Source organism: Trichosurus vulpecula, chromosome 5 (genome assembly GCF_011100635.1).
Source record: "Trichosurus vulpecula isolate mTriVul1 chromosome 5, mTriVul1.pri, whole genome shotgun sequence".
NCBI lineage: Eukaryota > Metazoa > Chordata > Mammalia > Diprotodontia > Phalangeridae > Trichosurus > Trichosurus vulpecula.
Window position 1 is genome coordinate 183,003,669 of NC_050577.1, and position 17,753 is coordinate 183,021,421.

At 36.8% G+C, this 17,753-nt stretch overlaps 1 protein-coding gene across 2 annotated transcripts in view; it reads left to right on the forward strand.

Annotated features, from left to right (window-relative positions):
• Positions 1 to 17,753, forward strand: part of LDHB (lactate dehydrogenase B) — a 30,969-nt gene that overhangs the window by 595 nt on the left and 12,621 nt on the right. For both annotated transcript variants that reach the window (XM_036759190.1, XM_036759191.1), the window contains exons 2-3: positions 6,438 to 6,572; positions 13,022 to 13,139. In XM_036759190.1, coding sequence (XP_036615085.1) covers positions 6,444 to 6,572; positions 13,022 to 13,139 — 247 coding nt within the window. In that variant the 5' untranslated portion in view covers positions 6,438 to 6,443. The remainder of the gene's footprint in view (positions 1 to 6,437; positions 6,573 to 13,021; positions 13,140 to 17,753) is intronic.

The following is a 17,753-nucleotide window of genomic DNA, read 5'->3' on the forward strand; positions in this document are numbered from 1 at the left end:
TTTTTTATCCTCACATCCGCACTGCAGCAGAGAGGGCCCGAACCCCTTTCTATGCTGTATGGCAAAGAAACCTGTTGCCTATGGATGTCTGCAGCCAAACCCTGAGGGCCCTTTGTGTCCTTGAGAGGTTCACTGAGTTCTCATCATCCTGGTGCCTGCTGGCAGAGTGGCTGTGCCTGCTGGCACTGTGCCCGGAGAACAAGGGGGGCCGAAAGGGGAGAAGTAAGGGGGTGGGGGAAGTTTGCAGAGCCTAGGGGAGAAGATGGAGGGAAGACCGAGAAACAGGACAGAGGAATAGGGACAGAATGATTCCGAACCGGGCCTCCTACCAATTGGAGAGAGGGTGGAGGGTCTTTTCTCTGGGTGCCCATCACGGATATCAATAGTGATGCGGTCCAGTAGTCGAGGGAACAGCAGAAACGTAGAACTGATCCGAAAACGAATGCTATACTGTACATACAGAGAAGAAGGCATAGCCTCCTACCCAGTGCGTGTCAAGTAATTGGCTGTCCAATTCTTTCCAGGCTTTTCTTGATGGGTTTTGTTGATCTCGCCATCCCCGTAAGCTGAGTCGAAACGGTCTAGTCTCTCTCCAGGGACCTTTTTCTGAAGGGAGCTGTGGCTGTTAACTGTCTCAGTATCTTCTTCCTCTTCCTTAGCTTCCGTGTGCAGTGCGGTGCAGAGCAGAGCAGCACACGGGCTGTACGCGTGGGAGGCAAAAAGCATGCAGGCTGCAATTAACAGGCCCCCCAAGGGTGGGAGGTGGGAGAGGCACCATTTGTTTAAACTCGAGAAAAAGGATTTTTCTCTTTTTTTAATCCTTAAATTTTTATCCATAAATTTGGTTCTGATAATGCACACTCTCCTGAAACGGACTCACTATTAACCGTGCCCACAAAATCTACTCCTGAAAACAGGACCTATAGAAGTGATTTTGATTGATCATACGTGAAACCTAACACTTCACTAACAGTTTACAGTTAAAGTTTATGCTAACTTCACTAACAGCATAGCCTTTATTAAAAGAAAGTATAAGTACTTAAAACTTGAATATTAGTATTAATATTACTGAATTTCAAAATCTCTTGTTTGCATTTGACTTCATTTTTATAGCTGGTTTTTCTGTGCATAGTCATTTCAATTGGTTTTTTAACCCTGCATCACTGCATACAAGGCTTTCTTTATTTCTTTGAATTCTTCATATCCATCATTGCTGGGGGTGCAACTCATATACCATATAGTATTGCAGATAGGCCTGCTATATTATTTGTGAACAGATAAATCTTCATTTTTTTTGTATAAGTGAAGGGGTTCAAGTTCAAGTAGTGGGGACTGTGGAAGTAAAAGGTCTGAACTACTAACTATAAATATACGTACATACACACATATATATTTTAAAGAACTTACTTGAGAAAGATCTCCTAAGACAAGGAGCTTTGTGATCCCAGTTAATCTCTGGAGGAGTCTCTGAAAGGCCCTAGAGGGATGACAAGAGATAATAAGCCTGTTTTCTGTAATAAAAGCCATGTTTCTTAGAACCTTCCTGGCTTGTTTTTATTACTTAATACTCACCTGCCTACACCTATTTACATTCTAAAACATGTCTGGGCAAATAATGTGAGTACATTTATGTAGATCAAGGAGGATATGGGTTGGGGTACAAGTTGTTATCCTGCTCATATATATGTATACGACTAATTCAGTGAGCTGTGCTTTCATTAATCCCTTAAAGACAACAGATGAGTGCATCACAATCGCCCAAATCAATCCATAAGGGAGACAGATAATCATTGGTTACTTTGAAGGTCTATGTTATAAAGTGTCCAAGTTGGGATACTTTGTACACCTAGTATTACTTTATTTCTTTTTTTTAATTTATTTAATATATCTAGTTTTGAGCATTGATTTTCACAAGAGTTTGAATTACAAATTTTCTCCCCATTTCTACCCTCCCCCCCACTCCAAGATGACCTATATTCTGGTTGCCCTGTTCCCCAGTCAGCCCTCCCTTCTGTCACCCCACTCCCCTCCCATCGCCTTTTCCCTTCCTTTCTTGTAGGGCAAGATAAATTTCTACGCCCCATTGCCTGTGTATCTTATTTTCTAGTTGCATGCAAAAAATTTTTTTTTTGTTTTTGAACATCTGTTTTTACAACTTTGAGTTCCAAATTCTCTCCCCTCTTCCCTTCCCACCCACCCTCCCTAAGAAGTCAAGCAATTCAACATCGGCCACATGCGTTGTTACTTTATTTCTATAGCTAACATTTAACAACAATAAAAACAACTAGCATTTTATAGTGCTAGTTTGCAAATCACTTTACAAGTTTTATCACATTTTATCCTCAAAACAACCCTGGGAGGCAGGTGTTATTATGCCCATTTTACAGACAAGGAAATTAAAGGCAGATAGAAATTAACTAATTTGTCACTTGCCACTTCACTAGCCATATAGTAAGAATCCGAGGCTAGTTTTGAATTCAGATCTTTCTGACTCTTCGTCCAGTACTTGTTTCCCAACACACACTTCTCTCTATGCCTAGTCCAATGTATATTTAAAAATAACAATAATCACTTAAATAATAGGAAATTGTACTTTCATATTTTTCATCAAGAATAGGTGTGACAATTTTTCTTCTGTACCTACTCTAAAAGGATGGTTTTTTTTATCTAAATATCATAGTTATTGCCTTTATTTTAGATAGGAAAAAGGAAGGAGCTGCATAACTTTGCCACCTTCCTCCTTTCAAAAATGAGAAAGTGCAAAGTTTATATTTGAAAAGGCAGCATCAGCATATTAACACCTTCACGAAGGATCATGAATTTTACATTGGAAGGTAGAATAGAGGTCATTTAGCACCCTTGGTTGAGGAAATGTGTCCTATTTTGATGCTTATGGTGTGGAGGTGACCTTGAGATCTCAAAGGCTCTGGTGGAGGAACACAAGACCCAGTAAGTCATAGAATGCAGAAACTGACTCTATGTCTTATGGAGACTAGCTAAGTTTGAAGTTCATTGTCATCGGTTTGGTCAATAAGTGATGAGTTTCTTTGGCCATAGCAACTCATTAAACCATACATTAATGTTTAGAAGGCCTACAATGGAGGAGTTGCTTTCTATTTGAGCTGAGGAAATAACCACACACAGGAAGTGTGTGCTGAAGTAATTTTGTTCAACCTCAGCTCTTGGGAAGACAGGCTGGAAAAGAAACAAAAAAAGTGACTTCTAAGCACCCAAAATAACTGCCATAAAAATTCCTGTCTATGGCTCCATAAATCTTCATACAGTCATATTTCTAACTCATACTTAGCATATAATTTTTTTTCACATTTCAGGTACTTTTTATTCTTATTTTGACCACTGTATACAAAGAAGGAATCCCACCAGTAGTATAGATTTTTGGTTTTTTTGTTTTCGATTTTTAAAAATATTTTTATTTAAAGTTTTGAGTTCCAAATTCTATCCCTCCCTCTCTCCCTCCACCCCCCATGGTAAGCAATCAGATATCAGTTATACATGCGCAGTCATGTAAAACATTTCCATATCGTTCATTTGGTACAAGAAGATTCAAATAAAAGGGAAAAAATGAAAGCGAAAAAATATATTTCAATCTGTCTTCAAACAATATCAGTTCTTTCTCTGGAAGTGGATAGTATACTTCATCATTACTTCTTTGGGGTTGTCTTAGATCATTGTATTGCTGAGAATAGCTAAGTCATTCGGAGTTCTTCATCAAAAAATAGTGCTGTTACCGTGTACAACATTCTCCTGGCTCTGTATATTTCACTATACATCAGTTCATGTAAGTCTTTCAATCGTGTTTGCTCTTTATGACCCCATTTGGGGGTTTTCTTGGCAAAGATCCTGGAATGATTTGCCATTTCCTCCTCCAGCCCATTTTATTGATGAGGAAACTGAGGCAAACAGGATTAAATGACTTGCTCAGGGTCATTTTTTTTCAGTTACCAAGGCAGACTTTATTTAATTTAAGTCAACATGGAGAAACCATAACTCTGTGCTCTTGCTTTCAGTGAGTTTCCTGTCAAAGTACCCCAGATGAATCAATAGATCACGTCCATCAAGATGCCAAATGCAAAGTCTATCAAAGAGGGAAAGAAGAGGCAATTTCCAAAGCTCGCCTTCCCCTTCCTATCTGGTGCCATTCTTCTTGATTTGGGTCATAGTCATTCCTGGATGCTGGCTTTCAGACTTCTGCTCAGAGAGGGCTAGGAATACCAGGGATACTAGGAATACCATTGTGCCATCTAGCTGCCCTATCTCTATAGTACTTGGCATCTATTGATTGTAGTACTGATAGGTTCAAAGAACCATTAATTAAAAGACAGATAATCCCTTATGATCCCTAATAGGATGTACTCCGTTATACTATTTGCTATTTACCAGTAAGGCAAATATCTTTGCCAAAGGAAATTAAAAAGCAATTTTATTTTGAATATATTCACCACCAAAGCAAGTCTATGTGCATTTATTTATCATGCTCAGTGCTATGGGAAATACACAGTAAGTAAAATATAGATACTGCCCCCCCAAGACTTCACAATCTAATAAAAGAAAAATAAAAAGAATTGCAACCTTATCCCCAAACCCCCATTCTCTGGTTTGATAAATCTGCCTTCTTGATAGAATATTTTCTTTCAAAATAAAAATCTACATTAATATATTTTATATTTATATCACTTTCATTTCCCAATAAAGTCCTCTCCCTCAGAGAGCTAGCCCTTACATCGAAGATAGAGTTCAAGAAAAAACCAGTTCAGCAAAACTAACTAGCATAGAAAAGTCTGACATTATATGTAGTGCCTTACATCCATAATCTCCTACCTCTGCCAATGAGTGGGAATGGGCCTTCTCATATCTCTTCTTTGGGACATGGCTTGGTCATTATCATTTTACAACATTCAGTTTTCATTTTTTTCTTGTTATTCATTCCATTTACATTGCTGTTCTCATTTATAGGTGGATTTTAAAATTATCAGCCCTTAAAAATGTTATCTAAAATCGCCACCGCAAATTTGCCCTTTCCTTTTAACATTTGAGGTAACTCTGTAGGTAGAGTGCTGGAGTTAGAATTAGGAAGACCCAAGTTCAAATCCTCCCTAATTGGCAAAGTGACCCTGGGCAAATCTCTTACCCTCTCTTGTCCTCAATTTTCTCGTCTAAGAAATAGACATAACAGTAGTACCTACCTCACAGGATTGTTGTGAGACTCAAATGAAATAACACATGAAGTGCTTCAAACCTTTCAAGCTAGCGAAATATTAGCTATTCAGAACACATTTTGGCAATGGATTATGTTTTCAGAGTAGTAACCAGGCTTCCTCTAGAGGATGCTGTCAGTAACTGTACTAATATAGCAGGTAAAATCAACTGAGCTTAGCCCCTAGTTAGCAAGAATAAGTAGTTAAAATAGGAAACTACCAGCTGGCTAGTTTGTTGAGGTCTCCCAAAGGAGTTCCTCCCCAGGCTGTCTGGGTATTGGTTCCACACGTAAGTTATTTTTTTTAACTGCAAATTCTTATTCCCAGTCTGCTTTTTTGGGTCTAGCTTTAAACCATTTTTAGTACTTGAACTTCATGACTGTTTGAGTACATTATAAATTTCTTATTAGTACAGAAGGAAGAGTGGTGTCATGGAATAGTGGATAGAGATCTAGCCCTGGCATCTAGAAGACCTTAAGTTTCATATCTGACACATACTGTCAGCCCAGGCAAGGCACTTAAGCTCACAGTGCCCTAGTCCAGAGGTATCAAACTTGTGCCCTGTGGCTCCTTAGTGCACCTTAAACCAGATTAAAATATAATTGGGAAATGCTTAACAAAATAAAAATATTACATTTTAAAACTAAGTCAACATGTGGTCACAGGGATCGTCATGTATGGAAGAGTGGCCCCATTTCTATTTGAATTTGACACCACTGCCATAGGAGAATCTTTTAAGACTACAAGTTTCAGAGTAGGTAACCAATAGCCAAGGGAATTTTCTTCCTGATAGCTCCCTATACTAATGAAATTATAGGTTTGGTCCCACAAAAGTGAAGATAAGGACCATCCCCCAAATTAGGGTGCTGTTATGAATGAAATGCTGAGCAATATTTTGTGGTGATTTAAAAATGCAACAACAAGGAGACTGAGGTATAAAGGAAAGACTCATGTTGAAAATGAAGGGGGAAATGAATAAGAGGAAAGAAATCAGAATGATGTTAGCTAAAATGAAATTGTATGTGACTACTTGGATTGAAATCCTCCAATAAATGCATCATCTATTTAAAAAAAATACTCCCTGAATTCCTCATAATACCCTTTAGGCATACCAGAACTTGTACTTTAGTTAGCAAATTGCTCCAGCCACTATGTGAAGATACAATCTCAGTTCAAGTATACATCTGTGCATAATGTTTTTTTTTTCCTTTTTTCTTGCAGAACAAAATGGCTACTCTTAAAGAAAAACTGATTGTGCCAGTTGCAGAAGAGGAGGCAGCAGCCCCAAACAATAAGATTACTGTTGTAGGTGTTGGACAAGTTGGTATGGCCTGTGCTATCAGCATACTTGCAAAGGTACATTTCCAAAAAGTACATGGCTATTGTAACTTAGGCTAGTTACACATTATCTGTGTTCTTTTCAGAAGTGAATCATGTTATTAAAAGAACAATTTAAACTTATTTTTGATAGTCCAAAAAGAGAACTTTGTATAGCCTCTTTATTTGGGCCCAATGAATAATTGAAGAGGTCATGAGCCATCTGTTAAGTTAACAATAGGGACCTTGGAACTGATAGAGTACAACTAACTGTTCCTCTCCTACTCTCTTTCCAGGACCCTATTCAGGGCTATATTTTATCCATTCGTCATACCATTTAGCAGGTTCTATCTAGCCCCATGCACACTTCTTCTTGGCCAAGTCTTAAACAACTTTTCTCTGGTTTAGATTTCTTTTTTAGAGAAGAATGTTTGGTACCCTATTCAATTCTATTTTTTTTTCTAATTTTCTTCCAAAGCTTTGCTTCATTATAATGGATTCCTTAAATGTAGAGGGAGGAAAAAAAGCTTTTTTCTTCCACTGAATATAATGGATCATTGTACTAATTGTGAATTATGCCTGTACAATGCCTTGACCGTGCACTTTTAGCATTTTCAGAGTTCAGATGTTTTAAGTTCTCAATATGTTACTTAGTAGCAGAAACCCAAGAAATGGACCTAAAAAGCATATTATACACTTGGTCCTGATAATAATGAATAACTTCCTAATAATTTGAAATGTCCCCAGTAACTACCTTTTGAGATAATGAGTTGCCAATTAGTTGAAGTGTTTGAGTGGAGACGACCATTTGTCAGGAATGTTTACTGGAGCTTCATGTTTAAGATTTATTTAAGTTTATAGGTTGGTTGGTTGGTTGGTTGGTTGTTTTCCTTCATTCTCGAAGAGGAACAAAATGACATCACTGTTAGTCAAGTTACAGTATATCTGACTGTGGCTGATTAGAACAATAGGAGCTCAGAATCCTGTACCACAGGTCTGGCACAAATGGTCCATGTGAACATTTGGGGTGGATTCTTGAAATTTGCACATCTTGCGTTTCTTTTGAGCTACTTCAATTCTGCTTTGCTCATAGAGCATAGCACCTTCTTTGATGAGGGTATGCTGTGCTGGGTGGTCCTGTGCCAGTGTCTTCCATGTCATGCAATCAATTCCAGTGTTCTTAAGGGAGACCTTGAGAGTGTCCTTGTATCATTTCTTCTGACCACCATGTGAACACTTGCCTTGTGTGAGTTCCCTATAAAATAGTCTTTTAGGTAAATGTATATTTAGCATTTGAACAATGTGACCAGCCCATTAGAGTTTTGCTCTCTGCAGTAGAGTCTGAATGCTTGGCAATTTAGTTCGAGAAAGGACCTCAGTGTCTGGTACCTCATCCTGCCAGTTCATTGGATCATAGAGCTGAAAGGGATCTTGGAAGTCACTTCCACCACCACCACCATTAACAGCCCCATTCTACAGATGAGAAGACTGAGTATAAGAGAGGTTATGTGACAAGGTCATACAGGTAGTGAGTGGCAGAACTAGGATTAGAGTTTAGGTCCTTTGCCTCCAAATCTTTTGCTCTTTTTACCACACTGTCCTGTTCTTACTGTATGATTTTGGGAAAATCTAGGACTACATAAAATGGATGAATTCCTTTTATTTTCCTTTATCTGATATAAATGTATTATGAGTCTGGAATTTAGTGTAGCTACAGAAAGAAAAAAAAAACCAACATACCCCCAAATCCTAGATAACTTAAGGTAAGTTATACCTAAGTTTTAATTTCCAGTTTGAAAAAAACAATTGCTCTGTATTGTCATGTATTTTCTCTCCTGGAATAAAGAAGACAGGACCTAATTTTTTTTTTCCTTTTCCATCCACTTTTAAAAATTTGGATTTCTCATGGGACTGATATTAAGCTTTCCAGATATTGAAAAAAATTCCATATTTTAACAAAGGAGCATTTTATTTTCATTAAGAGACTTAATTCTCAGATTTCCTCTTAAATAAATGAAAATATTTAGTTTTCGAAAAAAAATTTAGAGATTGAAGGAACCTTAAAAGTTTTCTAGTCCAATCCCTTTCTAAAGCATGACATTTCCCCTTAAATGTCCATAATATGTGGTCATATATATAGCATTCGATGACAAGGGTGGGAGGGTAAATTCTCTCTTAATTCTTCCACTACTTTGTATGACTTTACTTTAAACTTCTGGTTTACAAATTGAAGATACTCCATGAAGTCTTTGGGAAGAATAGTTAAAATTATTTACTATTTGAGAAGACTGAAAATAATGGTGGCTATCTTCCTCTTGAAGAAAAAAAAAATTTGTTCTCATGATTTAGAAGTTTACAAATCTATGTTAATGAGCTCAGGATTGTAGTGTTTAAGTTATATAATTCTTTTTCTTTTAATTGGAGCCCAGGGACTTCAGGTGGAAAGATGAGAGAAGGCAAGGTTGGTAGGGAAGGTGGATACTGTCCTATTGAGATACTAAAGCAGTGAAGCAGTTACAATGTTGTATGATTTCAAAAACCACAAAATGAATACTAGAAGCCATAAGTCTGGTACAGAAGAAAGGGAAAGACTGTAAAGCTAAAGGCTGGTCTAGGCTGGGGCCAAATAGCTTGAAGAAAGCCATTTTAATCATTGCTTATCAAGATCCATAATGGTAGTTTCATGGCTAATAACCTTGTTTCTTAGTAACAAAATGACCACTCTTGCAATAAAGCTAAATTATTACTTTTTCAAATAATATTTTGGTAACATAAACACACATACATGTTTGTATATATGTATACATATGATATAATCTATAAATGTAAGTATATAGGTGCATACATGTACACACACACACAAAGAAACCTCCTAGCTATATGAATTAATAGGTGGTTATATTTAGGAGTAAAAGAATGATTTATTTAAACCTCAAAAGATTTTAGCACCTAATCACATTTTCTATTTGTGTGACTGTAGGCTGTCTAGAATTCTAATTAGTTTATATGCATCTAAATTCGGAGCTTCAGTGATGTTTTTAAAGTGCTGGATCTCTTCCTTCCTTGGTTGCTGAGTATGAATTTCTCAGCCAATTTTTTTTCACACCCACTGAAACAGGAGAACAGGATCTGAGATCATGTGACATCCTCTTGCGCTTAAAGCCTGCATTCTTTTGCTCTTTTTAGCTTCATCACACATGTGGTGCTACTAAAATAAGCCAACATTCATTACTGCTCAGTTTCTTGACTGGGCACCACTAGTATTATCAAGTGGTCTATTATCTTAGGGCTTTGGGGGTCCATTTTTTTAATGAAATAAATGAAGAATTTGCCTAATTGGACCCAGGGCTGCAATGAAATACATATAGCTTATTTTAAGGTAAATTTAAATGTTTTTATTTAAAATAACCTATTAGAGAAACAAATGTTGAGCTGTTGTTGAGTTGAATTCATGTTGAATTGACCAAATTATTCAGAAATAGTAAAAGAACAAATGTTGAAAGTGGAACAAAATCATTGAAGAAAGAACCCAGTCTAACAACAGATGCAGTATGATTGCTGCTATATCAGGCTGTCTTATTGAGTCAAATCCATCTCTAAATAATGCATTTAGGGCATTTATATGCCCTCCACAATCTGGTTCCAATCTATCCTTCCAGAGCTAGAATCATAACTCTGACTTTTTATGTGCAGTGGGACCTTGAACAATATAGATTTATATGCATTTTGGTTTCAGATCCTATAACTACTATATACTTCTATACTTAAATGGAGCATCCCATCAATGCAGGTATTTCATCTAATGATACCCATCCACACATGTTCATCTAAGGTGACCCTTTCCATGTTCTCCAACAAAATTTCCACAAAGGGTCTGGAGACCTTCCTCTAAGCCCTTTTGAAATCATGTGGCTACCAGCGGAGCATGTGGACATATATTATTTATCCCTCCCTCTTGCTCTGTGTTGGACCCACCTCTCTCTTTCCTCTCCTCTCCTCTCCTCTCCTCTCCTCTCCTCTCCTCTCCTCTCCTCTCCTCTCTTCTCTCTCTCTCTGTGTCTCTCTCTATGTGTCTCTCTCTCTCTGTCTCTCTCTTGTCATTCATTTATTTAAGACCATTCTTTATTCAGCTTCTTTTGAGCAGGTTTTCATTTGCAATGTGTTGCAGCCTGCTCACATCCACAATTCATCTCTCCATTGCCCTGTGGGTAATCCCCAACTTCAGCTGAACCATCACATGATTTGCAACCATACAGCATCACCAGGAAAATACTGGTGTTAAAAATAACCAGGAAAATACTGGTGTTATTATTGTACATTTGTAGCATCTTTCTGTGAATAAAGAAGTGCAAAATATTGATAAGTTTACAGGAGGTAGGTTTATTATGTTGACGTACCGAATCACATTGCATATTTGTTGGAGTTAAATAATGATAAAAACATAAATGATTGATGTACATATGATTTCTCACTTCTTTTCTTTCCCTTATCTTCCCAGTTTGGGAGCCAGTACACTAGAGTAAATCCGAATGCCTGGAAATAAGTCATCATTGAATCCATTTAGTCTCATTGGAGTGCTCCAGACTTGGGTTTTAAGACAGGTCATATTTTCCCTGAATTGTTGGACATTGCTAAGAGAACTTGTCCTATCCAAATTGGTACCATCCCATCTGTACTAAATTTATCTCTAGGCCAAGGCATGGAGATTTCCTTCATGTTGAAATATGAAAAGGGCCTCATATTTCACAACAATGTATTCTCCCCAAGTTTCTAATTTAAGTGTCTTCAATCTTTAAGGAGTAGCTCTTATAAATTCATTTTTACTATTTCCTTAAATTCAGATAAAGAAGAAAAATGGACCAATCAGAATTAGTTGAAACTCATCTACATTTCTTTTCTATCTCTTGTGTAACTTTTTTCCATTTAAGTTTGGTTACCATTTGGTGATTACAAAGGGAAAATATGAAATACAATAAAACTTGTATTAATGGGAAAGGGCCAATTTAAATTAGTGAAAAAAATCTGAATCAGCATTTAACAAGAAATGCTATTTCATACATAGCTTTAGGTCTTGTTGTTCAGTCATGTCGGACTCTTCGTGACACCACTTGAGGTTTTCTTGGCAAAGATACTGGAGTGGTTTGCCATTTCATTCTTCAGCTCATTTTATAGATGAGGAAATTGACGCAAACAGGGATAAGTGTCTTGCCCAGGGTCACACAGCTAGTAAGTATCTGAGGCCAGATTTGAACTCAAGAACTCAAGGAAATGAACCTTCTTGATTCCAGGCCTGGCACTTTATCTACTCTACCACCTAGCTGCCATAAAGCTGTAGGTACATATTTGGAACTGAGTTAGACCCTGATATATGTTTTAAAATGAATTCATGTCCAGATGATCCCTAATTCCAAATTATTCTAGTAATTGGCTGAGGTAGCATTTGTCATAATTAGAAATCAGCTTTGCTAGAATTAGTGAGGTTTTTCCACAAAATGATGTGAAATCCTGAAGGATCCTGATTAAGACAAACAACCTATATTAGCAAATCCAAATAATCTACTCTAAGTTTTATGACATGTTGACCAAACTTAGCTTATTTAGGTTCAATATTCAAGTTGATTTAAATCATTTCCTCTGCCAAGGGACAAGGTAGTAAAGTGGAAAGATCACTAGAGGACCAGGTATCAGTAGACCTAGTCATTGGCTGTGCTGCTATGTAACAGTGTGATCTAATGGAAAACTCTTCAGTCACCTCTACAGCTTAGCTTCTTCATCTGAATTGACTGATTCAGATACTCAGACTTCGTCTGAATAGCTGAATTGACTAGTCTCTTTCAAGCTCTTAAAAAAATATAATATTATGCCATCAGGGCCCGATTTTCAGGTTGTAACAGTGATGTAATATTTTCTCCCCATTAGTATTACAGTAGTTTAAAGGGCAAAATAAATCTCAATTCTCAAGTGTGTGTTCTAGTATGGATAATATAATACTTGGGCTTTTTAATTTTAGGAATTTGCTAAATCAATAAGAAATATTTTCCTTCTCATATTGTTTTGAAATTATGAAGTTTCTTTTTAAACAAATACAATGAAAGGTGTATTAATAGTGTGTAAGTACTATTTTAGCATGGCAGTAGGAAATGGAATTAGGTAATTATAAGGGGAAATAGGACTGAATTTGGAGGCAGGTGATGTGGGTTTAAATCCTGGCTTAGCCCCTTAACATACTGGTATAACCTTGGGAAAGTCACTGTGCTTCTGACCCTCAGTTATCTCATCTGTAAAATTAAGGGAACTCGTTAGACCCATAAGGTCACTTCCAGCTCAAAATCTGTGATCCTATGAGGTAAGCAAAATACCAGCTGACCATTTATATTTCACCTAGTTCTTAGATATTATCACACAGCTCCTGAGACAAAATCTTTCTAGTGCAAAGATTGGATTTGCTGAATATTTTGTCACTTAAAGGCCTGCTTTTGTATTTATAGAGTCTTGCTGATGAACTTGCCCTTGTTGATGTTTTGGAAGACAAACTCAAAGGAGAAATGATGGATCTGCAGCATGGGAGCTTATTTCTTCAAACTCCTAAAATTGTTGCTGACAAAGGTAGTTTCAAATCTGTATTACTGTATGTTGATACTGCAAATGAATTTTTCATAATTAAAAAAAAACATAGAATAGATGTTTTTCCCCATCCTTAAAAACCTTCACTATACCCTGGGATCTCCTCAAGTTAGTGCTATATCTCTCTTCCCTTTCTCAGCCAAATTCTTGAAAAAAAGCTTTCTGTCCTTACTGATTCCACTTCTTCTCCCATTCATTCCTCAACTTTTTGGCAATCTGACTTCCAACTTGATCATTCAACTGAAATTGTTTTCTCCAAAGTTAACAATAGTCTCTTAAACTCCCAATCTGATGGTCTTTTCTCAGTCATTTTCAGTCATGATCCTTCTTGACCAAGCTCTTTCAGATACTCTCTCCTGATTAGGTATTCGTGATTTTTCTCTCTCTGTCTGTCTCTCTCTCTCTCCCTCCCTCTCCCTCCCTCTCTCCCCACCTCCCATTTGTTTGGCTGCTCCTTTCCTTTGCTAGCTCATCATTCACATCATGCCCCCATCTGTGGATGTTCCCCAAGGTTCTGTCCTAGGCCCTCTGTTCTTCTCCCTTATGAACTTTCAATAACTTCAACAGCTCCCATGTTTTAACTATTGTGTCTATGCAGTGACTCACAGATCTATAAATATAGCCCTAGTTTCTTACATTTTTCTGTTGGACATTTCAAATTGGATCTCCTAGAGATATCTCAAACCCAATCTGTCCAAAACTAAACTCATGATCTTTCTTTTTTTTCTTTTAAAAATATATTTAATTTTCCCCCAATTATATAGTAAAAACAATTTTTTAACATTTTGAAAAAGTTTTGAGTTCCAAATTCTATCCTTCCCTCCCTCTCCCCCCTCCCCCCCTCCCCGAGATGGTGAGCAATCAGATGTATGGGAATAACATCATTGACTCTTAAACATGAAACATTTACTAAACAAGAAGGCAAGAATGGAAAGCAAAAGCAGAAGTAATCAAGATATAACAGTCCACTTGTAAATGTGAGTCACACTCTCCCACCAATTCATATAGTATTCTTATAGAAGAGTAGGAACATACTTAGAGAGACCTAGCACGTAGGCACGTGAAGAAGAACATCTAGCGATCCACAGCAATTCACAACTCTGAATAGTAGGCCTAAATTAACTCAGTATCTTTATTTTCTAAACTGTTTTTTAAAATTATCAAGCATTTTTTCTCCCTCCCATTTCCCCTCATCCCTGCTCCTACTGGGAGAAAAAGGAAATACAAATCCCTTTTATCATATAAGTTCAATCAAGCAAAACAAATCTCCATATTGGCTATATCCAAAAATATGTTCTCTTCTTCTGCATATTAGTCCATCACTTGTCTGTTATGATGCAGGACAGAAGCATTCTTTATTAGCTCTCTGGAATCGTGGATAACCATTACACTGATCAGTTTTATCTAATCTTTGCAAATTTAACTTTTTTTTACAACATGGTTGTTATAGTATGAATTTTTCTCTTAGCTTTGGTCACTTCACTTTGCATCAATTAATATACATATTCTCGAGTTTCTCTGACAGTGTTAACTCTCATAGTACAATAGTACTTACATTCATACATCTTAATTTATTTAGCCATTCCCTAGTTGATCAGTATTACCTTAGTCTCCAGTTCTTTGCTACTACAAAAAGAGCTGCTATGAATATTTTTATTCCTATTCCACCTTTTCCTCTTTCTTTGAGATTTGGGGGACAGGTCTTATGGTTATTGCTGAGAAAAAGTATCTTTTGGGGCATAATTCCAAGGTGATAACCACAATTTTTGGACCAACTCAGAGCTCTACCAATAATGTACTAGTGAACCCATTTTCCAGAAGCCCTGCCAGCATTTGTCCTTATGGGCTTTTTTGGTCAGCATTGACAAAGTGATGGATTTGAATCTCATGATCTTTCCCTACAAATCATCCCCTATTTCAGACTTTACTATTTCTGTCAAAGGCACCAGCATGCTTCTTGCCTCTTAGATTCACAATACTTAACCTTGACTCATCACCCTCCCTCACTGCAAATGCCAGTTACCAAATCTTGCCATTTCTGCCTCCACACCACTTCTCACAACCAAACTCTTCTTTCTGTACATACAGCTACCACCATAGTTCAGGTCTTCATCACCCCTTACCTAGATTATTGCAGTGCCCTCCTAATCGGTCTCCTGCCTTAAGTCTCTCCCCACTTCAGTCCATCTTCCACACTACTGCCAAATTGATTTTCCTTAAACACAGATCTGTCTGTGTGACTCCTCTATTCAGTCAACTCCAGTAACTTTCTATGGCCTTTAGAATCAAATATAAACTTCTTGGTTTAGCTTTTAAAGCATATATCCAGCCTATCATTACATCCTTTTTGGATATTACCCCCCATCCCTTCACTCTACAATCTAAACAAACTGGCCTTCTTTCTGTCACTCAAACATATGATATTCCATTGCTTTTGCTATATTTCATTCTACCATGCTAGAATGTACCCCCTCCTTTCCCCTATCTCATAGAGAAGGAACAGAGCTCAAGTACCATTTTCTACATGAAACCTTTCTCAATCCATGCTCCCCATCTGCTAGTACCCCACCTCCCTACCTTGTATTTAACTACTTTATATATTTCTATTTATTCACATTATATTTGTGCATATATTTTTATGTGTACTGATCTTCCATTAGACTGTATGCTCCTTGAGTGTAGGGATTATTTCATACTTTGTATGTATGTATGTATTTATTCCTCAATACACAGCACAGTGCCTTCCACATAGTAGGTGCTTAATAAATATTTGTTGATTGGTGGTGATATATATATATATATATATATACATATATATATATATAGAGAGAGAGAGAGAGAGAGAGAGAGAGAGCAAATAAGAACACAGTCTGGAGGGGGGAAGATTGACCATGGTGAGAGTGGTAAGAGGAGGGTTGAGCTATAAGCACAATTATTTCAGTATTCAATATTATTAACAAAATGTGCCTAATTAAATGTAGTGATTTTCTTCAAGATCTCACACAAAACTTTGCACCAACTGACTTTGTAGTAGCTATTTTTCCCATTCTCATTCTCATTTTTATATTCTGTGATTTGAAAAAAAAATTACTTTCACTACTTTATTATCCTCTCTACTACTACTACTAATCGTTTAGTTTATGATCCTTTGCTCTTTCTCAAGAAAATCTCTTAAAATAGAATTTAGTTTAGACTTAGACTCCTTTGCAGAGCAAGCCACCAGGCTAGAGAATAATGTTTGTTTTTTGCTAAAGACTAGTTCATTTATGTGGTCCTCCCAAGAGCAAATGTTTCCCTGACCATGATGGATGCATTTTTCAAGAATATCAGCTGGAATTTGTTGATATCTAAATTTCTTAATTTCCAAAGTATAACTTTTATCAGGTAACTCCTAGTTCCTCTTCCACGTCAAAAGATCTATGCTTATATCTTTTGATATTTAACTGCCACCCAATAATAAATATCCGAAAAAGGCCATAAAAATACAAAATTAAATTTTTTTCCTAATTTGAAATGAACCAAATTAATCTAAAGGGGAAAACAAAGTTATTCTCCAGTAGTAGAAATGTGAAAGCTTCAAATCTATATGAGAAATGATAGTACTTGAAAAATAAAATAAAACTTGATTAGAAATATAAAAGGAATAGTTCTAAAGAAATAATGGATAGGTCTCAGTTTCCTCATTTGTAAGAATGTGGTGTCCAAGACTTCTTTTAGTTCCAAAGTTCTACATTTGTGTCTAATTGGAAAGTATTTAATAAAGTAATCTGATTTTTAATTAACTAAAATTTCAAGATACTTCAGAATCTCCCCAATAGTAGAAGAAATCTGGATTGAATCATTCCCTTCTACCCTCTCAGATCAGAACTATAGATTCAAAGCCCCGAAGTAGAAGACTTCAGGAATGATAAATGGTTCAGTAGAGCTCTTTGTGTATAGGATTTAGAACTAGAAAAAGGACCTTAGAAGTTATTGAGTTCAACTGTTTCATTTTATAAATGAAGAAACTGTTGTGGCTGCAAGAGGTTGGTTTTCTTGAATTTCAGGAGTTCAAAAAGAGTTTAAAAAGAGCCTTTTATCTCTAATTGAAGCAATCAAGTCCCAACAAGTGCCTTTGAAACATTTAATTGGGCGATTGCTTAACACGAGGCCACACCCCCATTTTACTTTGGTCAGACCACATTTGGTGTATTGTTTAGTTTTTTTGTGGCACATTCTAAGAAGGTCATTGACATGGTAAGGATTGTCCAGAGGAGCAAAACTACAATGGAAAAGGGCCTTAGAATCATGCCATATGAGGACCACCATTTGAAGGAACTGGGGGTGTTTGGAGGGGAGAAGAGAAGGCTTAAGGAGGAAGAGATAGCCTTGTTTAACTACTTGTATAGCTATTAAATGGTCCTAAAGGGAACTATGGGAAGAAGGTGAAGAGGCACACATTTGGGATCAATGTAGGAAAAACTGTATAAAAACTATTCAAAAGTGGAATGAGCTGTCACATTCAGTCAAATCTTTATCATTCTGAAAGGAGATCTTCTAGTCTTCCAATTACTGGTATACCTTCAGGGTTAATGTATGACTTTTAACCTATTTTCA